Here is a 23,647-nt window from a genome sequence, read left to right on the forward strand (position 1 = left end):
TGTTTTAGTGTCTTCTCACCACCAGGGCCTGACAAGCGGGATGCATTCTGCACAATGTTTTAGTGTCTTCTCACCACCGTGGCCGCTGTGCACTGCCAACCTAATCTACGACGGGGTCGGAATTCCCACGGGCCATCCTCGCGGATCCAGGAGCCAACGTACCGTGCATATGCTTGCTTTAGAGTGGAGAACGACTCGGTCTCCACATTTAGCTAAAAGCACGATATGCTCGTTGGATAGGTTTCCTTTTGAAACCCGGGGCCTCTCTGGTGGGCATTCACACAGGTTACAAAACATTTTATCTTGGCGGGCATTGCGTAAGGCCCACAACTGTCACTGCGCTGAATACCTCAAACTCACATGACACTGTATGTCTAATAATGAGGAAAAAAAGCATTTACTAGGAGCAGAAATGATCTTCATGCAACTGTCTCATCTCGACAGGGGATCCTGTTTTATATGCTACACAACCAAATGGCCAAGCCATTAGCTATAGCCCCTGAGAGTGAAAACATAGCAGAGCTCATCTGCTGGGGCCAGGGCAATAAACAGGAGGTGGGGAAACGGTGGGGCAGACATTGTCATAATCGTCCACACCGCGTGAAGCTGCCCGCTGTGCAAGGGCTCCTTCCCATGCTCGCTGAAGGACAGGTCTCTTTCAGGTTGGATGGCAGCCACATCCAATTCCTACAAGTCAAGCCAGAGGAGCCATTAGTGAACCAGGCCCAGCGGTGGTCCTGAAGGTCTATCAGGTCCCCCATTAGGCCAGAGGCGGCAGTGTCTCCTTTGGTGTTATGTCTGGGAGGCGGAAGGGCCTGAGACCCTTCCGTGAAGTTGCAAGATGCCGGCTGGGCTCCCAGAAGTTCCATTTCCATTCTCCTGGGGATCCAGAGCTGGCCCTATTTAGGAACAAGACTGGAATTTCTGCTCCTGAGCCCACCACTGCACTCACCCAAGATCAATAATGGTCTCTCAAAGGGCGTGTACCTTTCTTTCGGCCAACTTGGGGAGCTTACAGGTTGGTCCATGTTGGCCTCTGGGGCTGTCCTCCTGCCATAGGCTCTGGTCAGCGAATTGAGAGTCTGCTGAGAGGTGTAACTCAAATGACAGATGTAGATCAGTGGGGCTAAGAGGGGGAGGCTTGGCGGCCTGTTGGAGGGCCTCCAGGGTATCCTGTTGGTTGGAGCCCCACTCAAGAGCAGCAGCCCTTCTGGTAACCTAACGGAAAGGCTCTATCAAATCTCCACATGGGCTCTGTAACATCATCAGTAGTCAAATAGGTCCACCAACCCCTGGTGGGATTGGGCCCCTTTTTCTATTTTTTGGGTCAAATAAGGTCAAAAGTTTGGTAATGATTTCCTGTGGAATGGGATGTCATACCACTTCCCAGATTAGGCCCAGGAATTTCAGTTGGGAACTAGGTCCTTGTACCTCGAGTGTGTTAACAGTCCAGCCACGATGCCCCTCGTGAGTCATCACGGCATCCGGTCCTTGTTGGGCAGTGCCCTCTCTAGGCCCTCTAGGAGGTTGTCATCAATAAGCAGAAAGCCAATGCCCCCTCCAGAAGGAGGATTTCTTCCCGACTCTGGCCTACCCATTGATAGCAGACAGTTGGGGAATTTGAACAGCCTTGAAGAAGGACATAAAGCTGTGCTGGAATCCATTCCACGTGAAGGAGATTGACCAGTCATCAGCCCTGTAGGGAGGGATGCTGGAAAAGGCATTTGTGATGTGACCTGCTACAGACCAGGCTACCTCCAGTACCTTCTTCACGATGTCAGGTATCACCAGTGGCAAGAGCAGCACTTTCTTATTGAGGGATCTATAACAAATATCTAGTCTCCCGGTACCCGAGGCCTTGTGCACAGGCCAGACGGAGCTACTGAATGGAGAAACAGTCTCACGGACCACTGTCTTCTTTCACTCAGAGATCAGGATGGCTGTTTACTCACCAGGCAGCCAATAATGCTTTGGGGAGAAAATGGCACCAAGAGCCGGTAGTCAAACAGGTTCACCATCTTCCACAGGCTCCACTAAAAAGGCCCTCATTATAGCAATTCCCAGTGGGGCTTAGGAACAAAGGTGAATGGGAGTTCACACAGACAATACATCTGTACCAATAAAACACGTAGCAGCAGGGGCCAGAAAGCACTCACCCAGAGCCAGCCCTGGCCAAAGTGCTGTACCAGTCACCGTGGACTCCAAACTGGGAGGCATCATATGCATCCTCCTCATCAAGGTCGCAGGGTATCAGGGTGCACTGATACCGCAAAGGCCCAAGAAGTGCAGTTCTCCCCAACTTTCCCAGGAAACTCTGCCCACGGCACAAGATCTCCAGCCTACCCTGGGGGACAGAGGGACTCAGCCTAATACCTGCTGAAGGTCTGGGTAAATGTTTCAGAGCTTTTCCGCCGATCTGGAGGAGACACTGCCTGCGACAGTCACATAGGCTGTCATCACGTTGACCCTCATGGGGACTGCCCATCAGGCCTCTCATTGCTTAACATCTGGCCATGAGGTCCCTGGTGAGGAACCCATCAATCTCTCCTTATGAGACCCCATTATCGAATACACAGACCCAGAGACTTTTTAGGAAAGGTCTATGCCTCAGTTGCCCAAGGAAGGGCACTCGGTTCCCCCTCTCACATCACTGTGCTGCTCAATCTTTGCTATCTTGGTGGTGGCTACTTTTTCCAGGTCTAGATTATTTGTGTCAGTGAACCCCGGACTTCAGTCTCAGACAGACTGAACTGATGAGATGAGGAGGCTTCCCTGGGTTTGGTAATAAGCAGGAGCATCGAAGAGAAACCTAGAAATCTGAGTCTGGGTAAGTCTCATTATCCACGGTTTCCTAATCTCTCAACGTAGACCCAAGGGATCGCCAGGATGGCTCGCAGGACCACTAAGGCCTCTGTGAGAATGCATCAGACAGGTTTTTCAGTGACAGGAAACTTGTCACAGGTGGGCCCAACCTGGCAAACTCACCCAGCACGCTGCTGAGCAGGGTCGTAGGTATGCACGCCTGCTCATCTCTCCCTTCCTCCCCCTACTTCGGCAGATGTCCCCACTGTCAGAGCAGTCTAAAGGAGAAAGTCTACACTAACACAGCCCTCAAGGCATTGCCAAGTTTAACCAGATTACCTCCACCTTAACCATGGTTCCCTTCAGAATCAACATTTTGTGCAAACCATCTGCTGTCACTTTCCAATTATCCATCAGCATAGCTAGTGGAGTGCTCCACGGATCCTCAGGAATTTTGCTCTTCCAGAAAAGCGCTGTGCTCAAATGACCACCTGGCTACTGTACCAAGTTTGTTGTGTAAAGGCAGTTAATTAGGACAACAAACCAAACTGAAAGTAATAATCAAGTCTTTATTCACTCACTATGACCATGTAAGCCAACAGGCAAAAAAAACCAACCGAACAAAGAAAAAAAGGCAGCAGCTCCTCAGTGTTCCCTTTTTCCAAGTGGAACAGTACCAGGTGCGGGTCAGGCGGACGTGGCATAGACAAAAGAATTCATCTAACTGGAGAGGAGCACTGAACCAAAGGCTTCCGTCCCTTTAGGGACACGTGGGCAGGAGAATGAAAGATAGAAAGACACAGGAAAAGAGGGAAAGTACAGAGTCCAAGCAAAGCAAAGTGCCTTCAGCAAAGCCCCTACATAAAGAGGTGTCAGAGGAGATGCCTAGGAAGTGCTCTGGGTGAGGCCCCCAATAAGAAGCCTTCAAAAGAGGCAACTGGGCGAGGAAGGCACATATCCACGCAAGCTAAGCTGGCCCAGGGGCCTAGTCTGTGATCACAACTCCCTCCAGAGTCTGCAATGCGCTGGTGCACCAAGTCTGGGGTGGGGAGGACAGCTTCCCTGCTGAGGCCTGCCAGGAAAAGCCTTATAATCGCCTCCGGTCAGGCCTGAGAGATCACACGTAGGACTTCGGTCTGTCTAGAGCTGGACTCCTCACTATCACTACTGACCTAGTATAAGCAAAGCCTCGTAATTAATGCTATGGTACTATAAAAATATATAGTATAGTTACCAAATTCCAACACCTGCTCAGTTGTGATACAAGCAGAAAAACATAACACAATGAAAAATGATAAAACAAAATACGAATTGTTAGTAAACTCTTCTGAGTACAACAGGACTTGGAACAACTTCTGAAACAAAAATTAGTACTATATAAATACTGATCGTGACTACCTCTATTACGAAAAGATTAAATTCATGCAAATATTCAGATAACGCCAGAGTTTAAAGAAGTTAAAACGCTATTTAAAAACAGGTATACTCACGATTCATCTAAATCTTCCACAAATCCTTTACAGAAAGCCATATCAAGTAAAAAAACTGGAAAAAAAAGAAAACAAAGGACAAAATGTTTACAATAAAAGCTGACTTATTACTTGTTTTGTACTACATGCTTAGTCATCTATAAAATGTTTTTGATTTTTTTACAAACTACCATAAAAACCACCACTGATCCATTCCGAGGCACCAACAATGCATAAGTATAAGCAGTTCATCCGTTTACTAAATATCTGCTCTGCAGGCAACTATACAGTGACCAGCAAGGTTTATGTTGGCTTGTAAGTCTGAGGAACAGAGGTTCTCTTTCAACATATTTTTACTTTCATCCTGTTTTTCCTTTTGGCCATTCTACCTTTTTTTTTTTTTTTTTTTTTTTAGCAGACACAGAAACCGTTCTTCTATATCTCTTCAGTAATAAGAAATCTTACTTATCTTCTCCTCTGTATAAACTCCAACTGCCATTCAAAATCCTATGTATTATTTTTTCCCACTTTATGAATAGAAAACAAAACTGAGCTACACCTCTACCACTAACAGTTCTCACAGCCCGGCACGGGAACCAAACGGTTGCCGAGGAAGTGAGCACACTAATGGGGACCAGGGTACCTGATGCTGGCAAGAGGCTGAGAAAGGCCACCACAAACTCTGATCACTTTTCACAGTGCACAATCTGGCAACCTGACCATGACCCGTCCTTGGCCATCTCTTTTAGCCGCAGGCGGGTAAAAATTCATCAGACGTGACAATGACTCGGAACCTAAAGCCAAAGCAAGGTCTGGCCCCAAGCTGGGGCGGTGGAGTCAGCGCTATTGAAACTATCACGCCTATCAGTGGAGTCAGCGCTACTGAAACTTCCTGTCACACTAAGCAAAGAACCAAATGGAAGACAGGCGCATCTTTTTCAGGCACGGGTCCCCGGCACAGCCACTCTGGGGGAAGGAGCCGGCAGCTGGGGCTATCACGGCGGATCCCAGGGCTTCTCTGCACGCTGGCGGGAGACCCCGGCCCAGGCCCGACCCCACCCCGGAAAGGTCCCAGCACGCGCCCGCACCATCACCCCCGCCCCCATCGCCCCCATCGCCCCCCGCGAGGTCCTTACCAGTGGCGCAGAGCCGCAGGCCGGCCCCGCGTCTCCTAGCTGCCATACTCGCCACGGGAGAGCTGCACAAGCCGCGGAGAAGAAAGAGACACCGGCGGCCGAGGCTTGAGCTCCCGGAAAGGGAAGCTGGCCTTGGCCGCGCGGAAGGGAAGCTCTGCACGCAGGGCGGGGGCGGGGCAGGCGGGCCTCCTCTACTCTCCCAGGACCTCGCCGGCCTCCGCCTCTGAGCATGCGCGCAACCGCGGCGCATGCGCAGAACCGCAGCGCTTGCGCAGTTGCACCTTGAAATTCTGTGCGCCTCCGGCGGCCTCCGGGAGCGTGGGAACTTAGCCTACGGGCGCTTTCCTGTAGGGGCGGAGCGGCGTGTAGAGTCGGGGGCGTTTCCGGGAAGTTAAATGCCAGCTAAACTTAGAGGGTAAAGTGAGGTAAACTCTAGCGCTGCTTCAGGTTTAGTTTGGCCAGCACTTTGGCTTGTTCCTCGTGGACAGCGAGCGATCAAATTCGTGAAAAGAGGTGGGTGTCAGCAGGTGTCAGAAAAATGGAAGCCTATGGATTGCAGTCTGAGCCCCCGTACATTTCCAAAATATGGACTCTTCGAACCTGTTTGCAGAATGAGATACCTACTCTGGTGCTAAGCGCCATTAATGCGGGTTTTTTTGTTTTTTTGTTTTTTGCCAACTAAAAGGGTTCCGTTAAAAAAAGTCTTTTGGAACCTGAAAAATTGAAGTTGATCTTATGATGTAATTGATAATTTGCACCTGTTTTCTGATTATTTTTTATAAGAGTAAGATATTAGAAAATACTTGTTGCTATTTTTCCATACACAACGACAAATATTTATACATATTCCTGCCGCAATCACTACATCTGATTTAGATGAAAATTTTATCAGACATAAAATACCAGAGGATTTAGATTAAATCAATTTTGAACATGTGTTATGAGAATAGAAATGGATTATGATGTCACCCAGTTCACTTTAGGTTCAAGATTCCAACAGGCAGTGATCTCATAAATCTCTATTCCTAATTACTAGAAGATTAAATTATGATCTGATTGAGACCAAGCCCTAGATGTCACCCATTTTATACATACAGCGTGGTATCCAGTGCAGGCCTTCAGCAGATTCAAACATTTTTTAATTGAGTAACTAGTTTATTCTGACTTCAACATACAGAAATAGCTAATCCTCCTACGGTTCTCAAAATACGGATCATATATCCTGCGGCTCAGAAAAGGTAATTTACTTAATAGCTCTGAATGATGGAGTTGCCATTTGAAACAATGTTTCAGACTCAGCTGTTCTGCTTGTAAGCCCCACAGGGCCTCCCAGGATCTCTTTACCGCTGTAGAATTCTCTCCCTTCGTTTTCCTCCCCTTTTCAGTCAACCTAGTTGAGCTAATGGTACGAATGTTTGACCAATTTCCCTGGGAGTTATGCTAGGTTCTTCCCAACTTCATAAGTAAGGCACTCACTGTATGAGTTTCTGTACATAAGCTTAAAAACAGGGAAATCAAAAGTGTTCGAAGGAGGTACAGGTTTTTTCTTCTTGATCTGAGTCCTAGGTGTATGGATCTGGTCACTTTGTGAAAATGCATTGAGCTCTGCCCTGACAGCTTTGTACTTTTCTGTATATGCATCCTAACAATGAAAGTTTAAGAGCAAATAAAGCTACATAAGTTTTTTTTTTTAATTTTTAATGAAAAGGTGCTCATTATATGGTGTTCAACAGGGCTTCACAAACTGGAATCATTTACCTGGAGAACCTGATAAAGCAGATTTCTGAATACTCCTTAGAGAATCTGAACCAGTAGGTCTGGATTTGTGTTTCTCACAGCTTCCCAGGTGATTCTGTTGCTCTGGCCTGCAGACCTCATTTAGTGTGGAAGGAAAATAAATTCAGAAAATACCATTCATTTTAGATTGCTTTGTGTAAAATACATGAAGTAAAAAAAAAAAAAAATGTAGAAATAAAAATCAAGTATTTTATAGTTATTTCTTGGCGTCTAATGGTTTTATTCCTGGTTTAAATGGTATTTTTAAATGTTTAACTTATAATTTGGTAAATATTATTAGATATAACCCACATTAAAGAAAGGTCTCTGGAGTTCTCAATGTATTTTTAGGAATGTACAAAGACCCTAAGAACAAAAGTTTAAAAACAAAGTGGACATTTATAGAACTCTGCATTAAACAAGTAGGTAATGGATGTAGTAACATATATTGAAGAGGTAAAAGAAAAGCGTATCATAAAGTAAGTTTCAACGGATTGAAAAAAGTGTGGTGTTATCAATGTGTTCTCTGACTACAACAATAAGATTGTAAGGCTATAGAAGATAAAAATATCTCCCACATCTGGAAATTTAAAAACACTTATAAAGAACATCTTTGTAAAAAAAAAAAAAATAATAGGAACTAAAATATACCTAGAAGTAAACAAAAAATATGCCTACAAAAATTGTAGGATGCAGCAAAATCTCAGGGAAATGTATAGATGCAAATACCTTTTTATTTTAGAATGAAAAAGATGAAAATTAGTGAACTAAAAAGTCTCCTTAAGAAGTGGGTGAAAAAAAAAAAAAGCAGAAAAAGGATGGATGGCACAAAAGATACACAGGGATGTTCATTTTGTTTTATTTGCCAGAAACTGCACTGAGAACCTAACATTGAATAAACTGGACCCTCGTGCCGTTCACTTCCTGGTGGGTCGCAAGAGTTATCACTCATAAGGCTCATATATTGAGGCAGGCAGTGTTCTAAATGCTCTACATGTGTTAACTCATTTAGAAAGGAAAAAAAAGATAAACAGAGACTCAAAGGAAGTCCCAAAGCATGTTTTGTTTTTTTTTTTTTTTTTTTTTGAGTTTATTTTGAGAGAGCACATGTGCATGAGCAGGGAAGAGCTAGAAAGACATGGAGAAGAGGGAGACAGAGAATCCCAAGCAACCCCAATGCGGGGCTCAATCCCACGAACCATGAGACCATGACCTGAGCCAAAATCAACAGTTGGACACCCAACCAACTGAACCACCCAGGTGCCCCACAAGTAGATTTTTGGAAGCAAGCGATAAAATGGACACATTTCTTGTTTTAGGGAGTCCGGAAATAGAGAGCATGAGAAAACATCTAAAGCATCCAGAAATCCTCTCCTGGACACCTTCCAAGAGGCAGGCTGAATCATCCTTCAGCCCCAGAGAAGGGGAGGCCAATTTCAGGTGTTCAGGTAAGAGAACTGCACACATCTCGTTTCCCCTGTCTACATGCCAACTCTTGAAGGAAAAGGCCCCAGTTAGCGAGCTGGGAAAGCAAAAGAGAGAGAAGGTCAATCAAGACCCCCAGTCCCACTGCGAGTTTCCAGCCTGAAACAGTCTCTAGGATGGGAAAGAGAAAACTTTTTGATGGTAAATCTAGTTCAGAATTTTGTTAATACTAAGGACTGAGTATACAAGTAATTGAATTGTGCTTTCAACTTAATTACATCTTGTATCCAGATGGGCTTGTTAGAATTTTTATCCAGAGATCGGGGAAGAATACCTACACAGAGAAATATTTAAAGGAATGATGGAAGGAAATCAGTTATTTTGATTTTGTTGCCATTATAGTTTATTCAGTATAATTATATTAATATTAGGAACAGAAGAGGGACATAGATATAGACAGCAGAGGTTAAAGAGATAAACAACTTTCACACAATATAGACAAAAAATTAAACAAAATTGAAAAGTTATAAAAATAATAATTTACCAAAATCACTTCAAGACCTAGGAGGATAATAGGATAACCATGAAAGAAACTGAATCAGAATTTTTAAAGTGTCTTATAAAAAAGGTGCTATCCAGCTTTTATGAAAAAAAAGTCTGTTACAAAGTCTTCCAGAAAATAAAAAAAAAAAAAAATAGGAAACTCCTCAATTTGTTCAAAAGGTGAGTATAAACTTGGTTTCAAAACCAGAGGAGGCATTTTTGAGAAAGGAAGTGTACAGATCAATTCATTCATGAACAAAAATGCAAAATATGCCAAATAAAATGTCATCAAATGGGATCTAGCAATACACCAAAAAAAGATTAAATTGAGGTTTCTTGTCCAGAAAAACCAATTGTGTATTAACACCAGGGGGAAAATTAGTGTAAATATTCCACAATTTACAGATAAAAGATGAAATTTATGTAACATTTAAATAAATGCAGTGAAATAATTTGAACTTGGTACACATCAACCTTCAATCACGATAGTAAACCGGAACCAAAGGAGCAATTTCTCAACATAATATTCTGTTCAGGTTAATGTCTGGCAGTCCTGGAATTAGCCTGAGCTGTTTTGCTATAGAAGTTTCTGTTTGGCACTAACCTCTACTTGCAACACCTGAAACATGCTGATTAATAATGTTGCTTTCTAACTATGGACACAAGGAGTTTTATGGTGGTTTTTTAACAACCTGTCAGCATTGTGTATTGGTAAGAGTGAGATCAATGGTTTGCATCTGGTCTTAATGAGATCCCCCTCCCAGAGAGCTCTGCTGTTGAGGCTGATTTTGTACCACGAATATGCATATGCAACCAGCAAAATATTAAAAAGCCCACTGAGATACCTAGGCTCCCTTGTTCCAACATGTCTTATGCATATGCAGGGAGTTCCTGATTCAAGAGAGAAAGTGCTTATTACAACAATGACTGTTACAGAAGATAGAAGTTTTGTACCGGCTCTCTACAGACCCCTTGTTGTGAGACAGCCTTTGACAGCGATCCAAACTCTTACTTCAACGAGGTTGTTATACGATAACAATATGGTTGTTATACTATAACAACGTTGTTGTTATACTCTGATGAGTTATAAAGTATTATTACTTGGCGTCCTAACAGCCTTCTTAATTGAATCCTATTTTAGTGCAGTTGGCATTAGAGGTGGGGTTGCTTAGCAGACTTTTGACTCATTCTTTGCCAAAAATATGGCGTAGGCATTATTTAGAAAGAAAAAGGATGACTCTGATAATGGGGATAGAAAAGAACTACTTATGCGGACAGGATTGTCCCGCTAGGCTTGGTTCAGAGTAGCATAAGCTTTGAAATCAGTGACTGATAGTAAGACTTTCCATGACAGAAATGACAGAACCTGAATGCCAGGAGCTAGCAAAATTCGAAGACAAGTGCAAACTGATGGCAGGTTGGCTGAATCAGTTCCTACTTGCTGCTTTCAACATGAGCCAGAGGGAAGGTTCAGAGTCTCCTTCAACTCCATCCTCTCTTTCTAGCAAATGGAGCTCCAACCAAAGGAACATAGGCACTATAACTTCTGATGGGTCAGCTAAGCCTGCGAGACCCATTACAACCAAGAAGGTAATTAGTGCTGTTGATGATGGAGGAAAGCCATAAAGTAAGGGATTATTTGGTAACAAAATGGAGGCCTTTTGTAGATGGTCATAAGCATTGTCCTGATGACCTTTGTTAAAATGGTTCCTGAGAGTTTTAGATTAAGTAGCAGTGTCTCTGGTTTTGAATACTGTGGAGTGGAGAGGATTTTTGCCCTCATCCTGGATCTTCCCTTGGCTGCTGTCTTCCTAGGGATAATTCAAGGAATAGTCCTTGCTGATTAGAATGGATTCAGGCAAGGGACATTCCTACTAGAGAAGGGTAATTCCTCTGCCCCTCTCTTGTCTTTTAAATAAATGTCAATGTCTGCTGAAGTGGCAGAAATGCTGCAGATGGGGACTGTACTGGGCGGGGGGGAGGCTACAGGACAATGAAATCAGCCATGCATGGGATGCCCCTCACTCAGATTATAAGGAGCCCTACCACCATGGACACCATATGTGATATTTCTCTTAGATCTCAGAGGATGTAAAGAGGCAGTTTCCAGATCCCCTGTCCCAGCTTCCTTCTGGGAAGGTTAGTATAAAGGTTAGTATACTAACCTTTCAGGATAGTATACCAACCTTTTAGGATAGTATAAAGGTTACAGTTTTACAAGGGAAGGACAAGAAAAGGACAAAAATGAAGAACTTCTACAACTCAACACCAAAGACCCACAAATAACCCGATTAAAAATAGAAGACATAACCAGGAGTTTCTCCAAATAAGACATCCAGATGGCCAACAGACACATGAAAAGATGCTCAACATCACTCATCATCAGGGAAATGGAAATCACAACCACGAGATATCACCTCACGGTATGGCTAAAATCAAAAACACAAGAAACCAGTGTTGGTGAGAATGTGAAGAAAAAGTAACACTTTTGCATTGTTGGTGAGAATGTAAACTGGTGCAGCCACTGGAAAATAGTATGGAGGTTCTTCAAAACTCTAGAAGCTGAATTACTATATGATCCAATAATTCCATGACAGGGTATCTGTCCAAAAAAAATTAAAAAACACTAATTCAAAAAGAAATGCACCCCTATGTTTATTACAGCATTATTTGTAATAGCCAAATTATGGAAGCAACCCAAGTGTACATTAATAAATGAATGGATAAAGAAGATGTGGAATGGAATATTACTCAGCCATAAAAAGAATGAAATCTTGCCATTTTCGTTTTTATTTATTTAAAATCAATTTTTTAACGTTTATTTTTGAGAGAGAGAGAGAGACAGACAGACAAAGCATGAGCAGGGCAGGGGCAGACAGAGAGGGAGACACAGAATCTGAAGCAGACTCCAGGCTCTGAGCTGTCAGCACAGAGCCCAAGGCGGGGCTCGAACCCATGATCTGCGAGATCATGACCTGAGCGGAAGTCAGACACCTAACTGACTGAGCCCCCCAGGCGCTCCAGAAATCTTAACCATTTTCGACAACATGGATAGATCTAGAGGATATAATGCTAAGTGAAATAAGTCAGTCAGAGAAAGACAAATAGCATATGATTTCACTCATGTGGAATTTAAGAAACAAAACAAACACAGGGGAAAAAAAAGAGACAGAAAAACCAGACTCTTAAATAATAGAAAACAAACTGATGGTTACCAGAGAGGAGGTTGAGGGATGGGTGAAGTAGGTCATGGGGATTAAGAGTACAGTTACCTTTATGAGCACTGAGTAATATATAGAATTGTTAGATCACTATGTTGTATACCTATAACTAATATAACACTGTATGTTAATTATACTGGAATAAAATAAATAAAAAGTTAAAAAGTGAAAATAAATAAAAGCCCCTCTCTTCCTAAAAAAGAAAAAGACAAGAATTCAGGACTGAATGATGTGGAAGTGTTTAGATGGTTAAAGTAAAATGGCATTAAAAAAGAGGAAATTGGGCCACCTGGGTGGCTCAGTCTTTTAAGCATCTGACTCTTGATTTTGGCTCAGGTCATGATCTCACGGTCATGAGATTGAGCCCTCTGTCAGCCTCTGCACTGGGCGTGGAGCCTGCTTGAGATTCTCTCTCTTTCATTCTCCCTCTGCCCCTCTCCCTACTTGTGTGTTGTCTCTCATAAATAAATAAATAAGGAAATAAATAAATAGTGGGGAAATTGGAGTGTCTGCTGAAACCTTGATAGATTTTTAAAGAAGCCAGTAAAACGCAATTGCCTGTCCTCAAGCTTCTCAAGATATAAAAATATCAAAGCATATATACTTATCTTGTCTGAGTGTAGAAGATTTCGACATAGAGAAAAGTTTTCATGAGCCTACAGCATCAAGTTCTAAAATACCGATTTTTAATACTAAGGCAAGATACCATTTTTCTATTTACTGCAACTGAAAACAACAGCAATTTATCTCACAGTTCTGCAGATTAGAAGTCCAGTAGACTAAACTAGTTGATCTGCTCCAGGTCGCACAAAGCCAAAAGTCAAGGTGTCAGAAGGCTCTGGGAAAGAACCCACTTCCAGGCTCGTTCATGTTGCTAGCATAATTTGTTTCCATGTGGTTGCAGGACTGTGGCCCCTGTTTCCTTGGTAGTTCATGGCTGGGAGTTCTTCTCTGCTTCTGGAGAGAACTTTCCTTGACTGTGGCCCCCTTCAAAGCCAACATCAGTGCATCATGTCCTTCCCAGGTGTCATATCCTTCTAACTTCCCCTTCTGCTTCAACCTTCTGACTCTTCTTCTTTCTTCGGTTTTCATGGGCTTGTGTGGCTACTTTGGGTCCACCTGGATAATCCAGGATGATCTCCCTACCTTAAAATCACTCATTAGTAACCTTCATTCCATGTGCAAAGGCCTTTCAGAGCAGTGCCTAGATATTTTTTCTGAGCGAATAAAGATAGTATGTGAATCTTGAGAGGAATATTAAGAATTTTTTCTACTATAGGCAGTGATGGAAGATAGAGCATTACAAGAAGGACAGGGTCTCCTGACCAAATCAATCCCTATGGGAGCACCAAGGCCTTTGACAAGTCTGTGGGCAAAATGATCTCAGGTGTAGAAGAAGTTCTTTTAGGTCAGCTGGTCATAGGAGCACTGCCTAGGTCTACTAATGAGACCCTCAGGGGTGATAGAATAAACTTAGGGGAACAGGAGATGCTATTGTAAAAAGGAATAAAAATTAAAGTCTCATTAATAGTTGAAATACATGATTTTAAAGAGTATGCGGGGATGTCTCCCTCACCTGAATGTATAATTGGTATGCATATAATGATTGGCTAAAAAGTCTTCCCCTACTGCTAAATTGAGAAAAATAAATAATTTGTAGATCTGCCCTAAATCCAGTACTAATTGGATATGAAAAATGGGAGCTGTTAGAGCTTTCTAAGCCTATTCAAATAGTTCATTTGAAACGCTATTATATGCTGAGGGCAACAAAAATTTACTGCCTTAATTAAGGACATGTTAGATGCAAGTATGTTAGTACCTATACACTCACTCTGCAATAAGCTGATGTTGCCAGTGAGGAAGGCCAATGGCTCCTGGAGGGGACTCCAATAAAAAGTAACCCGAATAGCTTCAGGTATGTTCCAAAGTATTCAAATGCTGAACAGATTATTTCAACAAGCTGAAGGTGACCAGTTTTCTGTAGTTGACCTGGCTAATACCTTTTTTCAATATTATTTGCTAGGGAGCATCAATAGCAACGTGCATTTGTGTGGAATGGTTTCCAATATACATTTGCCTCAGGAATATTTGGATTCCTCTCTGCGTTGTCACAATGTATGAGGCAGATCTAGTGTAATATAACCATACAGTGTTCCTGTGCACTATACTGATGATATTATGATTATTTCTGAAACTGGGAACCAAACTAATAGCAACTTCATTGTGATCATGAGTCTTATGACTGATCAAGGATGGTTAATGAACCCTGAAAAAAGTTCAGGACATTGTACAGACTGTAAAATTTGGGAGTGCATGGCTAGAGTGTCCTGTTACACATAGACCACTAAGAATAAAATATTATTGTTCCCTGCCCCATAGACTAAACAAGAGACCTAATATCTAATTAGTTTATTTGGCTCTTGGAGAAATCATATCCCCCATTTAAGGATACTGTTGGGCTTGATCTATTTAAATCACCTGGAGAAGGTCATATTTGATTGGAAGCCTGGAAGCCTTCCTGGAACTGGAGAAGCTATAGCCCAAGTTATCCTGTTTGCTCCTTATGTTACTGCTAAGACATCAATTGTGTGCCACCCATCCCTGCCCCCGCCCCTGGCCAAATTCATATGTTGAAGCCCTAACTCCTAACGTGATGTTTTTTTAGAGATGTGGTCTTTGGGATATAATTAACTTTAAATGAGGTCATGGGAGGTAGGACCCCATGATGGGATTAGTGCCCTTATAAGAAGAGAAAGAGATCTGAGAGCTCTCTCCTCTCCTCCATATAAGAACACAGCAAGAAATCAGCTGTCTGCAAGCCAGGAGGGATGCTCTCATCAGAACCCATCTGTGCTGTCACCCTGATCTCAGACTTCCAAGCCTCCAGAACTTTGAAAAATTAATGTCTGTTGTTTAAGACACCCAGTCTGTGGTATTTTGTTATAGCTGCCTGAGCTGATCCATATAGGTGCTAATGCTGAAACGATACTTGAAATGTCAGCCACCTGCTGTGATGCAGACTCAGGTCTTTGGAAAAAGCCCATAATCGTAGTCAACAGTGACCTCTGGGATTTTGGGCTAGAAAATTATCTGGTATATTTCCTCGAAAGACAGTAATAAGCTAGTTATTGGACATTTACTAACACAGCCCCATTAACTGAAGCACATAACATTGTATCAATTCCTGAATTACCTCCCCTGTGATGGGTAATGTCAAAAAAGAATCCCAACAAGGAGACAAATGCCCATCATAAAATGAAAATGGTATTACAGAAGCATTCTGCCATGGGGCATAGTAGGACTCAGTGCATTCATGAGCACATAGGCTATTTTCTGCTAGGACCTCATAAAAAAGCTATCTAAAGATTTGCCTGCTGATATTATCGAAGTGTCTCACCTTTCCACCAATTTCCCAAGGATGTTAGGGAACTGAGCTGGTTCACAAGTGGCAGGTCCAGAATAGAGTGTCATGGCCCCATGGGGAAAGCAGTTACCCTATGCTAAGCAGACAGTAACCTCTTCACAGAAAGAGGCAAAAGCAAGTGAGAAGGCCAGTGGGCTGAGTTACAGCAAGGACACTTCTAGGAACAAATACAATTCCTACAATTGGGTGCATACTTATACTTGGACTGTTGCTTATTTTTGGACTTGCCATTTGGTCTGGCTGGTGGGCCATCGGTAACTGCACAATAAAGAGACCCCTGTGACGGGTACCACTCTGTGGAAATCACTATGGCAATTCTGAGTGCAATCAAAGTAGAACCTATTCACATTCACCAAAGAACTCCTAGTTTCTCTACGTGGCTGGAATCCACTGATGCTCCAGTGCTATCTCTTGAAGTGGCAAACTGAGGCCATGTAAGGACATGCTAGAATTCAAATCATGCTGTGATAGGCTGAATGGTGACATATACCACTGGGCTGTGCTGAAACTCCAGTCATTACTAAAATTGTGCTACAACACAGAACGGGAAAGGCAACAGGAACAGGAAAGGCAATGTTTGTAGCTAATCCTGGGGAATATTTCTAGGGAAGAAGAGCCAGCACATAACATGCAAGCCAGATCATACTCTTTCCCTATTCTTTCAAGAGGAATTGAATGGAATATATAGGCATGATACATCGTCTTAATTTGGCTTTGCCTGCTCAGTAACTGAAGCCACCGCTGCTGAAACCACCTGAGGACTGAACAACAGAAACAAAAATATTGAGCCAGTTTGGGCCTTGTAGCTACAGCCCTCAGATCAAACTAAAGCTTTAAACCTGTTGTACCACCAGCACCTTGCAGCTGTGCTGTGTTATCACTGCAGGCTTAGGTAAGGCAGGTGTGGCCTGGAGTAGGCAGATTAATTTAGTCTCTTGTCTCCTACCTTGAGCAGCCTCATTCATTTACATCAGAGTGCCCTAAAAGAATTATCTTCCTCTGTGGACTTTACTGTATTCAAAGAGTTGGGAAATACTAGGATTCATAATAAGGATCAATAACATATCAAAAATTATTGTTAAGGGTAAAAAAATGGGAGACTTTAATTTCAGCAACCAGATGAGAAGTTTATTATTACCACACCAATGAAATATTGCACTGAAAATCTTGACTTGGGTAGTAAAATAAAGAAGAAAAAGGGACAGCATAAGAATGAGAATAAAAGGAAACCAGCATTAATCTTACATAAGACTATTTATATTGAAAAAGGGGAGAGTTAAGATGACAGAGGAATAAGGGGACCCTAAGCTTGTCTCGACCCTCGAACGCAGCTAGATGGTTATCACATCATTCTGAACACCCAAGAAATCATTATGATGACTGAGAGATCAAACTGCATATCTGCAGGTTGAAAAACAGCCACCTCGTGGAAGGTAAGCTGTGGAGAGTTGATTTGAGGGAGAAAGGATGCCCTTTCTCATGATTGCTGTGAAGGAGAGGAGTCCTGATCATGGAGGGAAGAGCAAGAGAGAGAGACAGAGAGAGGAAAAGTGAAAACAAGGGATTGCACAAGAAAAACTTTCCCCAAACCATTGACTGGAAAAGGAGAGGGACTGACTATGCACACTTTTATAAGCAGCAGGGCACGAAGTCTGAAGTTTTAGAAGTCCGTGCCATTGCCTGGGTCATGCCTGGTGGGCTCAGTGGTGCTCTGGTGGGGAAGGAGGACAGAAGCCTGGGAGCGGACAAGTGGTCTAAGGATCCTCTGGGTCAGGCTGGGAGAGACAGTTCCCCTTCTTGGAGTTCATTTGGGAGTGCTGGCGGAGCCTCTCTGGGGCCAAAACAATCGGCAGCAGCAACATGCTGCCCCGATCACTAGCATAGGAACACAGACACCGGCTGAGGGCCGCAAGCCTTGGTGCTCACTTTTTGCTGTGTTTTACCGGAAACGCTGAACTTCTGCACAGTTATGCAACCACTTTTCTGGGACAAACCAGCACCACCACGGTGTGGCTAGACTCTCCCCTGGAGAATCAGCACAGGTCTGTGCCACGTGGGTCCCTAAAATTTGAAAGTCTGAAAGCCAGCTGTGTGCCTGAGATCAAACACAGTGGTATTGTGCTTTAGACAGAGACAGAGGCAGGGATCTGATGGAAGACAGGGACACGGGAGGGGTGATCGTTTGCTCTTTTGTGAGGGCTTCCTGAAGAGTGATGGGTGTGAAATCCCCAGTCCAGGGAGGAGAGAGTGGGGTGATGCCACTTCCCCCAGCCTGTCAGCACTGACCTACTTTGGTGAGCAACACACGACCACCCAGCGGAGGCCAGAAGTGCTGACACAAAGCCCTGCCCCCAAGCACCCTGCAGGAGCATCTCCACCTAAGAATCAGGATCAGCGCAGCCAGAGCCTCCCTGAGAAAACTAGCACAAAACCCTCACATGCACCAAATTTACTGATCATAGAATGCTACAAAGCCTCAGCTCTAGGGGAAATGGGATCTACCTGCTTCTTTTTTGTTTGTTTTTTGATCTAGCTTCTTTTAACAAGTGGATGAAAACACACCTAGTTAAAACTTGCCACACAGTGGACAAGGTCTAAACACCCCTCATTTCAGGAAAGGAGAAACTCGGCAGAGGACTGACCTGAGGGAAGGAGCTAGCAAAACACAACAGCAGAGTACACACTCTGAAACACCTCTTCAAGCACCAGGCCCAAGACAGTACAGGATCTCCCCTCCTCCTCCTCCTCCTCCTCCTCCTCCTCCTCCTCCTCCTCCTTCTCTTTCTTTCTTTTCTTCTTCTCCTCCTTCTCCTTCTCCTTTTCCTTCTTCTCCTTCTTTTCCTTCTTCTCCTTCTTTTTCTTCACCTCTTCTTAATATAGCCATTACTCTCAGGAGCAAGAATGTAACCAGCTTTCCTAACAACCACATAAGAAAACGTGACCTAGACAAAATGATAAGATGGAGGAATTCACCCCAAAAGAAAGAGCAGGAAGAGAAGTAATGGCTAGGGATTCAATCAATACAGATATAAGTAAGATGTCTGAACCAGAATTTAAAATAACAATTATAAGCATACTTACTGGACTCAAGAAAAACATAGAAGACATTAGAGTATCTCTTACTTCAGAGATAAAAGAACTAAAAACTAGTCAGGCCAAAATAAATGCTATAACCGAGGTGCAAAATTGAATTGAATAGATGCAATACAATAAGGATGGATGAAGCAGAGGAACAAATGACTGATATAGAAGATACAATTATGGAAAATAATGAAGCTAAAAAGAAGAGAGAAAGGAAAATATTGGATCACAAATGTAGACTTAGAGGATTCTGACTCCTTAAAACATGATAACATTCATATCAGAGGAGTCCCAGAAGAAGAAGAGAGAGAAATTTGAGCAAATTACAACTGAAAACTTCCCTTATCTGGGGAAGGAAACAGGTATCAAAATCCAACAAACACAGAGGACTCCCACTAAATTCAACAAAGCCAGCCATCACCATGACAGATCATAGTCAAATTCACAAGTTACACAAACCAGGAAAGAATCCTGAAAACAGCAAGGAAAAATGTCCTTAAACTACAAGGGAAGATAGGTCAGGTTCGCAGCAGGTCTGTCCACAAGAACATGGCAGGCCAGAAGGGAGTGGCATGATATGTTCAATGTGCTAAATGGGAAAAATATGTAGCTAAGAATACTTTATCCAACAAGGCTGTTATTCAGAATAGAAGGAGAGATAAAGGGTTTCTCAGACATACGAAAGCTAAAGGAGTTTGTGATTACTAAACCAGCCCTGCAAGAAATATTAAAGAGGACTTTTTGAGTGGAGAAAAAAGACCAAAAGCAACAAAAACTAGAAAGGAACAGAGAACATCACCAGAAACACCAACTTTACAGGTAACACAATGGCACAAAATTCATATCTATGAAAAATCACTCCAAATGTAAATGGACTCAATGTTTCGGTCAAAAGTAATAGGGTACCAGAATGGATTAAAAAACAAGGCCCATCTATATACTGCCTACAAGAAACTCATTTTAGATATAAATATACCACCTGCATATTGAAAGTGAGGGGATGGAGAACCATCTGTCATACTAATGGACATCAAAAAAAATCATAAGCCATACTTACATCAGAGAAACTAGATTTTAAACCAGATATAGTAACAAGAGATGAAGAAGGGCATTATAATATAATTAAGGGGTATGTCCATCAAGAAAGAAGATCTAACAATTGTAAATATTTATGTCCCTAAATTGGAAGTAGTCAAATATATAGGTCAATTAATAACAAACATAAAGAAACTCACTGATAATAATACTATAATAGTAGGGAACTTTAACACACCACTTATAGCAATGGAGAGATCATCTAAGCAGAAAATCAACAGGGAAACAATTGCTTTGAATGACACACTGGATGGATGGACTTAATAGATATGTTCAGAACATTTCATCCTAAAGCAGCAGAATACACATTCTTCTTGAGTGCCCATGGAACATTCTCAATAATAGGTGACATACTGGATCACAAATCAGCCCTCAACAAGTACAAAAAGATTGAGATCATACCATGCATATTTTCTGACTACAACGTTGTGAAACTTGAAGTCAGCCACAAGAAAAAAAACTGGAAAAACCCCAAATGCATGGAGGTTAAAGAACATCCTAATAAAGAATGAATGGGTTAACCAGGAATTTAAACAAGAAATAAAAAAATACATGGAAGCAAATGAAAATGAAAACACAACAGTCCAAAACCTTCGGGATGCAGCCAATGTGCTACCAAGAGGGAAGAATATTGCAATACAGGCCGACTTGAAGAAGCAAGAAAAGCCTCAAGTACACAACCTAACCTATACCTAAAGGAGCTAGCAAAGGAACAGCAAATAAAGCCTGAAGCCATCAAAAGAAGGAAACTAATAAAGATTAGAACAGAAATAAATAATATAGAAATGACAACAAAACAGTAGAACTGATCAATGAAACTAAGAGCTGATTTTTGAAAGAATTAATAAAATTAACAAACACCTAGCCAGACTTATCTCAAAGAAAAGGGAAAGGACTCAAATAAATAAAATCACAAATTAAACAGGAGAAATCACAGCTAAAACCACAGAAATACGATCAATTAGAATATTACAGGGGTGCCTGGGTGGCTCAGCCAGTTAAGCATCTGGTTCTTGATTTCAGCTCAGATCATGATCTCCTGGTTTGTGAGTTCAAAGCCTGTGTTGGATTCTGCATGAGAATGCGGAGCCTGCTTAGAATTTTCTCTCTCCCTTTCTCTCTGCCCCTCCCCCATGCACGTATGCATTCTTTCTCTCTCTCAAAAATAAACATTTTTCAAAAAGAATGACTTTAAATATGAAAATTTATATGCCAACAAACCAGGCAATCTGGAAGAAATGGATAAATTTCTAGAAACATACAAACTACCTAAACTAAAACAGGAAGAAACACAAAATTTGAACAGTTTTATAATCAGCAAAGAAATTGAGTCAGTAATTAAAAATCGCCCAACAACAAAAAAAAAAAAGTTCCAGGGTTAGATGGCTTCCAAGGGGAATTCTACCAAACATTTAATGAAGAGTTCATACCTATTCTTTTGAAGCTGTTCCAAAAAATGGAAATAATTTCCAAACTCATTTATGAGGCCAGTGTTACCTTGATTCCAAAACTAGACAAAGACCCCACTAAAAAGGAGAATTATAGGCCAGTATTTTTGATGAACATGGATGAAAAAATTTTTGAGATACTAGCATATCGAAGCCAACAGCACATTAAAAGAATTACCATGATCAAGTGGATTTATTCCTGGGCTGCAGGTTTGGTTCAATATTTTCAAGTCAATCAACGTGATACACCACATTAATAAAAAAAGATAAGAACTATATGATTCTCTGAATAGATGCAGAAAAAGCATTTGACAAAAATATAGCATTCATTCTTGATAAAAAACCTCAACAAGTATGTATAGATGGAATATACCTCAACATGATAAAGGCCATACAAAAGACCCACAGCTAATATTATCTTCAATGGGAAAAAACTGAGAGCTTTTTCTCTACAGTCAGAAACAAGACAGAGATATCCACACTCACCATTAATATTTAACATAGTACTGGGAGTTGTAGTCTCAGCAATCAGAAAACAAAAAGAAATGAAAGGCATCCAAATTGTCAAGATAGAAGTCAAACTTTCACTATTTGCAGATAAAATGATACTTTATGTAGAAAACCTGAAATACTCCACCAAAAAATTGCTAGAAGTATATATGAATTCAGCAAAGTTGCAGGATATAAAATCAATGTATAGAAATCTGCTGCATTTCTATACACCAACAATGAAACAGCAGAAAAATAAATCAAGAAATCGATTCCCATTCATAATTGCACCAGAAACAATAAGAAACCTAGGAATAAACCTAACCAAAGAAGTAAATGATCTGTACTCTGAAAACTATAGGTCTCTTATGAAACAAATTGAAGAGGACAGAGAGAAATGGAAAAACATTCCATGCTCATGGATTAGAAAAACAAACATTGTTAAAATGTCTATACTACCCAAAGCAATCTACACATGTAATACAACCTCTATCAAAATACCACCAGCATTTTTCACAAATGTAACACACAGTCCAAAAATTTGTATGGAATCACAAAAGACCCCAAATAGCCAAAGCAATCTTAAAAAAGAAAAGCAAAGATGGCGGCATCACAATTCCAGACTTCAAGCTGTATGACAAAGCTGCAGTCATCAAGACAGTATGATGCTGGCACAAACACAGGCACATAGATCAATGGAACAGAATAGAGAACCCATAAATGGACCCACAACTATATGGTTAACTAATCTTCAACAAGTCAGGAAAAAATGTCCAATGGAAAAAAGACCATCTCTTTAACACATGGTGTTGGGAAAACTGGAAAGCAGCTTGCGGAAGAATGAAACTGGACCAGTTTATTACACCATACACAAAAATAAATTCAAAGCAAATGAAAGACTTTACAAAAGAATTAAATATGAGACAGGAAACTATCAAAATTCTAGAGGAGAACACAGGCGGCAACCTCTTTGACCTTGTCTGGAGCAACTTCTTGCTAGACATGTCACCACAGGCAAGGAAAACAAAAGCAAAAACAAACTATTGGGACTTTGTCAAGGTAAAAAGCTTCTGCACAGTGAAGTAAACAATCAACAAAACTGAAAGGCAGCCTATGGAATGGGAAATGATATTTGCAAATAACATCTGATAAAAGGTTAGTATCCAAAATTTATAAAGAACTTCTCAAACTCAACACCCCAAAAACCAAATAATCCAGTTAAGAAATGGGCATAAGACATGAATAGACATTTTCCAAAGAAGACATCCAGATGGCTAACAGCCACATGAAAAGATGCTCAACATCATTCATCATCAGGGAACTACAAATGAAAACCACAATCAGATACCACCCATACCTGTCAGAGTGACTAAAATTAACAACAGAGGAAACAACAGATATTGGTGAGAATGAGGAGAAAGGGGAACTCCCTTGCACTGTTGGTGGGCATGCAAACTGGTGTAGCCACTCTGGAGAACAGTAGGGAGGATCCTCCAAATTAAAAATAGAACCACCCTAAGGACACCTCGTGGCTCAGTCAGTTAAGCTGTTAAGTTCTAACTCTTGATTTGGGCTCAGATCATGATTTTTCAGTTTATAAGATCAAGCCCTGTGTCAGACTCTGCACTGATACTGCACTGCACCCTGTCTCTTTCTCTCTCAAAATAAATAAGTAAACTTAAAAGAGAACTACCCTACGATCCAGCAATTGCACTGCTAGCTATTTATCCAAAGGATA

General features: G+C 41.7%; 2 protein-coding genes across 4 annotated transcripts in view; one reads left to right on the forward strand and one right to left on the reverse strand.

Annotated features, from left to right (window-relative positions):
• The window catches only part of TMX3 (thioredoxin related transmembrane protein 3), a 45,846-nt gene extending 40,217 nt beyond the window's left edge, over positions 1-5,629 (reverse strand). For 2 of the 3 annotated variants that reach the window (XM_060614063.3, XM_060614062.3), the window contains exon 1: positions 4,293-4,335. Coding sequence is in view for 1 of the 3 variants with exons in the window: in XM_060614059.3 (XP_060470042.1) it covers positions 4,293-4,347; positions 5,408-5,453 (101 nt within the window). In the remaining 2 variants the exon portion in view is untranslated. Of the gene's footprint in view, positions 1-4,292; positions 4,348-5,407 lie in introns of those variants that run through there. The other variant, XM_060614059.3, reaches the window with a different exon arrangement.
• Positions 5,630-5,696: 67 nt separating this feature from the next.
• Positions 5,697-23,647, forward strand: part of CCDC102B (coiled-coil domain containing 102B) — a 189,670-nt gene continuing 171,719 nt past the window's right edge. The window contains 2 exon segments of the mRNA XM_078435158.2: positions 5,697-5,920; positions 8,503-8,631. The gene's annotated coding sequence lies outside the window, so the exon portion shown is untranslated.

The sequence above is a fragment of the Panthera onca genome, chromosome D3 (assembly GCF_046562875.1).
Source record: "Panthera onca isolate mPanOnc1 chromosome D3, mPanOnc1 haplotype 2, whole genome shotgun sequence".
NCBI lineage: Eukaryota > Metazoa > Chordata > Mammalia > Carnivora > Felidae > Panthera > Panthera onca.